This window comes from Stegastes partitus, unplaced genomic scaffold (assembly GCF_000690725.1).
Source record: "Stegastes partitus isolate 25-593 unplaced genomic scaffold, Stegastes_partitus-1.0.2 Scaffold751, whole genome shotgun sequence".
Lineage (NCBI taxonomy): Eukaryota > Metazoa > Chordata > Actinopteri > Pomacentridae > Stegastes > Stegastes partitus.
This window is the reverse complement of record NW_007578482.1, coordinates 142,964-153,681: the sequence shown is the minus strand read 5'-3', so window position 1 is coordinate 153,681 and position 10,718 is coordinate 142,964. Positions and strand designations below refer to the sequence as shown.

Here is a 10,718-nt window from a genome sequence, read left to right as displayed (position 1 = left end):
GAATATTTGCACATTTGGTTCAAATGTGTCTACATGATAATATTAACTAAACTGAGTCTATATATTTTTTAAAACTGTTAGATTTGTTAAATGATTTTAACTGAGAGTCAAAGCAGGGTTGTACCGTTGAAGACCATATGTACACATCAATGAGGCTGCAACATTTCAGGGCTGTAGCTACATTATTTCTCAAGTTATGGTGCTTTAAACCTGCTCCAAAGATTGACGGGAAGAAAACAACGCAAAAATCAACATGACCCCTCATTCAGTAAGAAATTTTAAACTCAAAAAGTTAGACATTTGACCAATTTTATTTATTTATTTATTTTTTACACGTTTTACTGAATAACATATGTATGCACAAAAAAAACATCTGACAAAATACAGGATGGTCAGGTGTGAACTTTTTTTAATTTTATTTTGTGAACTGAGGTGGAATGACCCGTGTGTTTCCATAAAGGTTAGGTTAAATAGGGTTCAAATGGAGGGTTAGGGTTGTATATATACTATGCAATTTGCAATTCTTTTCTCTTTCCTATCATGAGCATTGCATCATCTTCTATGAGACATGGTATGAAGTGAGACATGTAAGTGATGAAGGGCTGTGCACTGTGGTGTACACAATCAGGAGGCTTTAGGGAGGAGGAACATGCTTGCACTTGGTAAATACAATGTGTATGTATAAATGTTTACAATATGATAATAATGATGTTGTCTGCATAAGGTGTGTATTTTAATGCGGAGTGATAACAATAGTTTATTAGTATGAAGAAAGGAGGACCCAAAGCAGACCTTTACCAGTTTCAAAGACACTAGATATGGCTCCAGTTGAAACTACAGCTTCTGTTCTTCCCCAGAGTGAGATAGAACACCGGCAATTTTTTTTTTTTTAAAGTCTCTGGCCTGTAAAGAGATAGTCATAGGTATCAGAAACCTTTGTTCATCCAAGGAGGAAATTTAGAACTCTTTTGGTGATCTTCCACAGCATTAATTGCAATTATCTGTGGCTGTATTGTAGTATTTGTTTCCAAAGAGATGGGTAACTCGTTGTCGAGAGTTCATCAGCCTCAGCCACAGTGGCATGTCTCTGTGTGTAGTGATGATTCAGCCCATGCTGCTGCTCCATACCTCCACTTGACCTAACCAGATGTTCCCAGTGATAACTCCAAGAACAATGTAAAAAACAAATGTGTCTTATTTTCTAATAATAATGCCAAGGCAGCATTACAATTTCTCATATTCTGTTTCAAAAGAAGGACATGACAATGACAAGAATATAGAGAGAATTTCGAAAAGAGAGACAGGTAAATACAAACTGTATCCAGCATCTGCCTTTAACGCAGACATATTTAGTGAAATAAGCCGTCCCTTTCATACTGAAGGAGACTTGTCTCTTTGTCTGCTTACAGTATGTCTGTGGCTGAATTAAACTCCAATCTAGACAGGGATGTGTGGCTACGGAAAGGAATGCCGTGTGGTTTTGTTCACTGAAGTCCTCAGCACTACCAATTTCCTCCAACGCCCACATCTGTAAAACACATGCTCTGTATCACAGGGAAGGCAGCAGCCAATGGCAAGTCACGTCGAGCTAATAACTGCGCAATAAACTGTGTCCGCTCACATGCGCCTGATACTGATTAGCTCCCAGGGAGAGCTGTACCCAGTCAAAGAGAGCAGCGAGAGTATCTATTACACATGTTCCTCAAAAAATGTATTTTGTAAATCTGAGCAGAAACACAATGTACCTCACAGCCAGACTGAGCAGAGAGGCAAAACAAAACTAAAAACAAAAGAACTCTGAAACACTCAAACTTTCCAGTGATTGTCCCAGTACTGTTTTCCTCTGGTATGTAACCCCTAAAGAACAAATTGCTGTGAAAATCAACCATGTTATTGTTTTATGTTCTTTTAACATTTTTCCCTGTCAGTCTCTAACTTTTGCGGCATGTTCCAAATAAATAAAGAAAGTATCTCTTGAGTTCTCTAAGTTGGCTACCCTGTATAGAACTGACAGTAAAACTGTGCTTTGGCTGGGTGTGGTTTGAATATCTGGATGCAAAGTTTAGCTGCACAGGGCATTGACTCAGTTTCATCTCTGCATGTAGCCCTAAATGCTGACAAATTGACAAACCTCACAAGCACATTCTTTAAACAATACCTTCATGGTGCCTTAAGAGATGGTGATGTTGGCAAGTTATTTGTTTTGTCAACACTGTCCAAATGGTGTCATGCATACCTCCAAGACCTTTCCAAGCAGTCATAGAATTTGATGTACAGTCGTGACTCAATAATCCGACACTAAATGTAAAACCTTCTTTTATGTTGGATAGGAAGGCTGTCGGATTGTCAAGACGGAGGTCGAGATACAAGGAGGGCTTGATGCTTGTACGGCCACTTCCACACCGGGGGTGCGCTCCAACGGGGTGGAAGTGGCCAGAATGCACAGGCAGTACTTGGCTGCTGATGCCAGTTTAGTTCTGTTTCCACCAGAAACGGCGGCAGCGGCGGGGAAGGGGATAGAATACCACCACAACCATGGCGATTACGTTATGAATGTGCTGGCTCCAGTTGGACAACAATTTTTAAAGAAAACTTTAAAATCACATCGCAAGATACACTCCACCGTTACCATCCATGTTTACTTCCATAAACACATTTAATTGGAAAAGTGAACGATCTCGCAAAAAAACGTATTTCACAAAAAAATCTGAATTGAGCATTAAGTCCTGCAGTCTGTACATAGCCAATCTGTCGGATTGTTAAGTTAGATAATATCCTTACTTGTGACATAAAATGTCATGTCGGAGTCGGTATGTTAAGACTATTTCTTGTGGGTTCCGTTCGTTTTACCTGAAAACCTGTCGGATAGCAAGGCTTTCAGATTGTTAAGGGTCGGCTTTTCAAGTCACGACTGAATATTATATATCCATGGTCCCAAGAGAAGGAACACTAATTGTTTTAGTTATTTTAGTGCTGAATCTTGTAAGTCTTTGCTAAAGACCCACCTCTACTCAGGGGCGCTGACATCTTGGCTGCATATATATTGTTTTTCATTGTATGTTCATGTATGTTCTTTGTAGTGTTGATTTAGAAGTCTGTAAAGCACTTTGATCAACCTTGGTTGTTTTTAAATGTGCTATTTAAATAAAATCTACCTTGATCTTGACCCTTCATCACTTGTCCTGTGCCATGTCAGGACAAAACATTCCTCTCACAAATCTGTTCACATGTCGGGAACAAAGGAAATTCATTGTAAATATTCCTTCATTTATTCTTCTAGCCAAACATTTACCCTGGTACACAAGCTAGGACTACCAGGAATTGGCCTTGTCCTCTTTATAGTTTGATTTTCGTTGTAACTCTTCTGTTCTCTCTACTGATTTTCCTGCAGCTAATCAAGGCCTATCAGTGGACACAGATGGTCTGGTTGAAGCTCAGAGTGGAGCTGCACCGACAGCAGAAGGTAAAATAAAAACTCCTTGTTTTTTTCCCCTGACATGTTATTTGTGTATTTAGTCAGCTTAAAAATCATCTACCTAAAGCTCTGAAGCTCACAAATGAATCATGCTTGTTTATTCCATAAAAAAACAGAGATGTAGAAATATTTTAGGGGGTGCTACCTGCAGAAATGGTTTCTTCATGAGCAATGGCTGAGTGCATGTCATGAGTAGCAGCCAATCACTGAAAGCCATTAATTACAGACTGAAACTCACAAGCACATATGCTGAGCGGAGAAGCTGTGGTGAATGATTAGAACTGTATTTGGAAGGTAAGGCAGCAGACACTGGTAAAGTTTTAGTCAACACTGCTGTCTTCCACAAGCCTCCCTAATGTTGCACAGTAAGCTCCCAACAATTCAACTTGTAGATGTAAACAAGTGGTGCAGCTGGAACTCATTCTGCTGATGGTGCTGGGCTACAGGCTACTTGGCTTATCACTGCTATTTCTATAGCCCCTTTCAGACATGCAACATGGAACATTGCTGGGTTATTCAATCTGTTAAAGTGACAGCATTCTGTCATTCAGCCCCTTTCACATATAGGTCACATCCATTCATGTTGCTCACGGCTGCACAGACACACAGACCATCCACACTGAGGAAGAGTGCTGCGATAAGCACACAATATTCATCGTTCACGTGAGACTAGCCAATACATTGAGTCATGTATGGTACATAATAATAATGCAACAACAGATTAAAACTGAACTGATAGCAGCTGATCAGAGTCTGATGCTGCAAGTACGAGTATGTGACAGCTCACTTGTCTGATGTGAAGACATGCAGGCCTACACCGTGTGACCTGCTGTCAGATCCTGGTCCGGACTGATCTGCTCTCTACGATAATTTAGAATTATACAGATTATATATAGATTTAAAATTGTAAAGTAATGTATGTTTAAAACAAACCAAAAAAAAAAGGTGTGTTGTTATTTTGGCACACAAACGGTTAAGTTCAGATCACTTTATACAAGTCAAAGTACCACTGCATGTGCATGTCTATCCGTTAATGTGACAGTTCAGTTCACACTGGTGCCGTGTTGAAAGTTATATGGAAATGTTACTTGGTCTGACCTCAAGGATTCAAGGATTCAAGGCCTTTATTGGTCACAAACAGCTACACATGGTATAACGCACAGTGAGATGTGTTGTGCACCTGTTCCACACCGAAACAATAATAAAAAGATGAATAAGAATGAGAGGCAAAAATAAATACATTAAATTGTCAAACAGTGCAAAATGAAATAAAATAAATCAAGCCAATATTAATATTTTATACAAGGTGAAAAGTTGGATTGTTATTGAGTTGACTGTATCAGGATCAGCAGGCCTGAGGGAAGAAGCTCCTTCTTATCTTTTCTGTGTTCGTCTTCAGGCAGCAGTAACGCCGCTCTGACGGCAGCAGAGAGAACAGTCTGTGGCTGGGTGGGTGGGCTCACTCGCAATCTTCCTGGCCTTTAACCTGCAGCGTTTGTTGTAAATGTCCTGCAGATTAGGGAGGGTGGTTCTGATGGCCAGCTAAACAGACCACCCTCCTCAGGGCCAAAAAGTTCTGCTGGGTGCTTCTGCTCATCCGGGTGGTGATTCTCCCAGCCAAAACACTCTCAATGGTGCAGTTGTAGAAGTTTCTGAGCACCTTGAGAGGGAGCTTAAAGTCCCTCAGGCGTCTGAGGTGGTAAAGACGCTGTGGAGCTTTTTAGGTCTAGGTTGACAATCCGGTGCTGAGGGATTGTCTGAACCAGGGTTTTATGGTGAAGTGTTTGATTAAAGGCAGGCCCCTGTGCAGGTGTCCTCACTGGCTGCTGATTAAGTTTCAGCTCAGTCATACACACAGAGAGAGGGAAAGGACGGCTAGAAAATCAGAGGCTGAAGCAGGGACCCCAACAAGATGGGATTAGGTTACAGCTTTTACAGTTTATTGTTGTTTCATTTACTATATAAAGCATATAAACATTACACCAGTTGTAGCGCTGCATAATTGTTTGAATAATAACAGCATTTACAATTTTGGCCACCCACAATAAAATGAACATGATTAACTGAAATATTTACTTGAAATGCTCCACTAAAAAAAACAACTATTCTGAGATACAGCCTGTGTAAAAGTAATTTATCTAATTTGTTAAGACGAATTTGTTAGGATTTGTGAGGTTTGCACTGACAGTCAGTTCTCATAGGCCAAAGTGAGCTCAAAGAGTTGTCACAAACATTTTGGAACATTTTGTTCATTATTTAGAACAGAGAGGAATTTCTGCACAGAAGTCTTTCAAATCATTCTTTCCTTGTTGTATACAACACAATGTTTATGTTAATTCAAGTAGTAAGTGAAGTAAGGATGCTCAAAGAGGTCGCTATTTGTATATTAGTCAACCAGCCAGCTTGTGTCTGTAAGATTATTTATATGACTAAACATTAATGGAGCAGAAGTTATTTCCAGATCATCTCCAACAGCTGTACGTTTCAGGCTTTCATCAATAAATCTAAGCACCTGTCACGTGAAAATACAGATACCCAGACACAGACAGACAACACAGTGGGCCAGATTGAAAGAGAACAATGCTTATTTGATGCAGTGAGATATATAGATAAATGGATAAAGGATCAGAAGGAGGAGGAAGTGAATTGAGAGCTAGAGGCAAGCTACTCTTGGGAGAAGAGGGAAATGGCACCCTCTGGGGAACACAAAGGGAGGAGACCAATGGTTACACACTCGGAAAGCAGACTGACATGCCAATCTTATCTAAATCCAGAGACTAAGCAGTGTCTATGCAGGGCCTGCAGAAGGTCCAAGCAGGGAGCAGCACAGAGAACTAGGCAAAGGACAAACAGATTAACCAGTGCACACAAAAACCACGGCAGAATTACTGAGCCTGAGTTAACAAATCATTGTTGGTACAACGGTCCGGCGTCCAGTGGCGGTCCAAGCCTATCTTATATTGTAGATGGTGATGATTGTGAGCAGGTGAGCCATTCCCTGCCACAGGTGTCCTTTGTCAGCTGATTATTCAATAGCCGAGAAGCACATATGTACACATGCACACGTCTCACTCATTCCCACAAACAGGGAAGAGGAAAAGAAGGGAGAGGTGCTAACTGAGCAGAGGTGGCGGGCATGTCAGTACCTCCCTCTATGGGCACCACCTGGCGCACAGTTGAGCTGATCTGGATGTCGATGGTTGAAGGTTCCGATAAGGGAAGGATCTAGGATCTGGCTTTGGGGAATCCAACTCCACTCCTCGGGCCCATAACCAGTCGACCAAATACTGTAGTCCCTGTCGATGTAAGTCAAGAAGTCGCTGCACAGTGTAGGATGATGCATCTCCATCATCCTGGATAGTGGAGGGGGAAGGACAGGGACAGCAGAAGACTTTCACAGATAGGTTTGATTTGGGAGACATGGACGGTGGGATGGATGCACATGGTGGAGAGAAGTTTGAGGCGCACAGCACTGGCATTAAAAATGTGGTCAATCTCAAAGGAACCCACAAAGCGCGCCTTGAGCTTCTTCGACTCCAGAGATAGGACCTTGGCCCAAGCAGGAGCTGGGGAACAATGATGGTTGGCCTGGGATTGCATCCTTTGAGAGAAATGAAGGAGGGTTGCCTGAGCCTGTCTCCGCATCTTGCACTTCCAGAAAACATCTGAGAGTTCCTGTTGTTGGGAGGGGAACACAGGAAGCAGAGGTATCCCAGGGAATACTGAAAGGGAGATAATCCAGAGGACGTGGTAGTCAATGAATTGTGTGGATACTTCACCCATGGCACTTGAGAACTCCAGGCAGATGGGTTTTCTGATGTAACACAACGAAGGAAGGGCTCCAACTTGTGGTTTGCCCGCTCCGTCTGACTGTTGGACTAAGGATGAAAGTTAGACTGGAGGTTGTGGGACCATGGTCGTTTGGGGGTTGGTAGTGGCTGAAGAAGCCTGGAGCTGGACTGGTTGGAGGTCTTGTTACAGGCACAGAGGGAGCAGGCAGCTATGAGTTCCCAAGTATCTCTCAATGGAGGGTGACCAAAATCTTTGGAGTACACCCAAGGTCCAGGAGGTTCCAGGATGACAGGTCAGCTCAGAGGAGTGGGCCCACTGAAGAACCTGAGAGTGGACAGAATCAGACACAAACGGATAATTGGAGGATTGTTGCCTTGATCATGTTGTCAGGACTTAGCCTGTCAGACCAAGGATTGAATCTCCAAGGTGAGGGAGGAAACAAAGCAGGTCTTGGGCAGGATCAGCAGAACATTGCTTGTAAATTTCTCTTGGAGATGAATAAAGTATCTATCTATCTATCTATCAAAGCATCAGGCTTCACGTTTCGTAAATCTGGTCGGTAGGTTGGGGTAAAGTTAGACCGACCAAAAAATAAGGGGCAACGGGAGTTTAGTCACTTGGCTGTCTGAATGCACCCCAGAGGCATTTTGTTTGTTATTTGTTGCATTTCTTGAGCAGTTGTTTCTTAAACAGTGAAGCTAGTGGTCCCAGCCGACCAAGCTTTGGAAGTTTGCCAAAGAGTCGACTTTCAGAGGAAAAGCTGCTTTTAATTACCTCTATTTTGTGGGTAAAAGACTAATCAGGCACTTAAACCTTGATGTTTGAGGAAACTGTAGTTTAAGCACCTTGCTAGTCACAAAGTAGTTTGCATTTTGAGGTAAAGGCAGCATGCCTGTATGCTCTTAAGACCTACATTACATTCTATTTGTGAATGTGATTGGAAACAGAGTTGGAAATGTTAATTATGCGATAGTCAGAATTTTGCCACAGATCAGGGCAGAGGTTCAAGTGCAGGATGACAAAGACACAGTAGACAGAACTTGCAGAAGATAACAGATTTACTTACAAATATATTTACAACAAAGTGCACCGTTGCCTCACAGTTAGAAGATCCCTGGTTCACGTCCCTGGGCAGGAAACTGACATAATCAGTATTGTACTACATCAAAAAAGCTTCTGATGGAGACATGTACATGTCAGAGGGTAAACTACACTAAGCAGAAGCACTATGGAAGCTGGGGCAGAACGAAATACCAAAACAGGTGAAATACAAATTCACCAAACGGACTTAATCTAGCAAGGCAGTAATAAATTCCTTAGTCAGTGACCAACCAGGACTTGGTATCACCAAGGTATGAAATCTGGAGAGAACTACAAGCACATAGCTTGGCAAAACCATACAATATGCAGAACGCCTATACAGTGAAACTACACAGTGGATTAATAAACACCTGACAGTAAGCACAAGTGTAGTAAACTACTGGGAACCCAAGAGAGAGGGAAGCCATCTTAGCTGCAAACCAGGTGGGGAGTGAGGGAGAGGGAGTGCAGACGGAGGAGGCATGTGGCAAAGCAGGAATGACGTCTCTGCGGCTGCAGGCTTCAGGGGGAGAAATCCAGAGAGAACCAGGTTGGATAAGGAACGGCATGAACTTAAGTATCAGCGCACAGCAGATGGAGCAGGAAGGGGGTGTCACGGAGCTGCAGTGAAGAAGAACACGGTCAATGCAGAGCCAGATGAAAGCAGACGAGAAGAAGCCAGTGTTGGCTAACTGGTTGCTGTAAAACAGTCTGGGGTTGTGTAGTGGTCTGAGCCAGGCTTTTATTGTCCAGGTGTGATGAGAGTTGTTAGTCGACCACTCCCCGATGCAGGTGTGCTCACTCAGGTAATTACCCAATCACCTGCACCTGCCCACATTCCACACGCACACACGCATGCGCACACACACCTCACTCACGCCCACATGTGGGGAAAGGGCAAGGAGGGAGAAGGAAGGAAAGGGAAGGCTGTAGTTAAGCAGAACTAGAAGTGGAGGGCATGACAAATTTGGAAACTAACTTGGATTGCTGAAGACATGATACTAATGTAGACTGCAGGACAGGACCTTTATATTTTCCACATTACTGTGTGCTGCAGCAGTGTTTTTTATTCCATATCTCTATAGATTGCCATTGTGTTGACAGAACTGATGGCCGCTTTACATGAAATAAGGCTTTGTCTTCACAGGCCTTTGATTGGCATATTAGCCTGAGGCTAAGAAATGAGAGATGATGAAGCTCTAGTTTGATGAAGATGGTAATGCTGCTGATGTAAGCTTTTATTTTCAGTGTTCCTATTTTAAGAACTGAATGGACTGGTGATAAAGCTCGTTAGAAATATGATGTTGAATGAAGGAAAAGATAAGCTGTATGAGGGGTAGAAAGTTCTGAAACAGCTCAATTCTCAGTAATATGACAAGAGGAATGCAGCTGTCTAATGGCTTTCTGGAATGTGCTGATCAGGTGGAGAAGCTGCCATTTGGCAGAAGATGATGGCTGACAATGGTAGGATCAGCACTGGATCGGCATCTTGTACCCAGAATTTAATTTCTGAAAGAGTGTTATAATGACTCTGAGTTTAGAGAAACATTGACACCCAAGCGTCACAATACACTCAGTTCCGAGTGTTTCTTTAAGTCCTTTAAGCACAACTACATGTCAGCTGTTTCACCTTTCCTTACCTGCCCTGCACTCATTCAGAAAAAGCAGTACACCCTTTAATGAAAGATGAGGACTTTACAACTGAAGAGCTGTTTAGTGACACCACTCATCTATAGCCAGCTCTGAGGAGAGCTGTGCTGTGCCAGGATGGGAGGCTGACCGCACATCTCTGTTTTTCCATTGTGTAAACTTCCAAGCCTGACTGCTGTTGTAAAAGCAGATGGTACCAAGGACGTGTGTGTGTGTGTGTGTGTGTGTGTGATTGTCTTTGCTCCGCAGCCTTTCCTTTTATTCCCTTATACAGTAATGTGCATGGCCAGCAGGGACCTAAGCAGAGAGACGAGAGTAATAAAAACATCTCCAAACATCCCTGTATCATCTCTGCACTGCTTTGAATAGCACTATTTGACTGATAGGTTGAGGAACACTACTACATCCCATTATCTTTGGTTGATCGTAGCATGTCATTTTGAAAAGTCATCAACTTTGACATTTAGTCTAGCTGGTTGCAGAGCTTTTTCAGGCTCCTATTAGGGGATTTTTAGTTGGCTTTCAAACACATTGGTGTTGATCATCTGGATTCCTTTTTTATTTTTTCCACCTGACTGAATTCTTGAATTCTGACGTGGCTGTGCCACTGTGTTATGTGTGACCAACTTATTATCATCACTCCCCAGATTTCAGCTATTAACTTGGTGAGGTCAAAGTTATAACAAAAGAAGCAGTAGCCATGCCATAAAAGTAAGACATA

The 10,718-nt window shown here is 42.4% G+C and overlaps 1 protein-coding gene across 1 annotated transcript in view; it reads left to right on the top strand.

Annotated features, from left to right (window-relative positions):
• The window catches only part of ror2 (receptor tyrosine kinase-like orphan receptor 2), a 46,320-nt gene that overhangs the window by 18,881 nt on the left and 16,721 nt on the right, over nt 1-10,718 (top strand). The window contains exon 2 of the mRNA XM_008291601.1: nt 3,392-3,463. Coding sequence (XP_008289823.1) covers nt 3,392-3,463 — 72 coding nt within the window. The remainder of the gene's footprint in view (nt 1-3,391; nt 3,464-10,718) is intronic.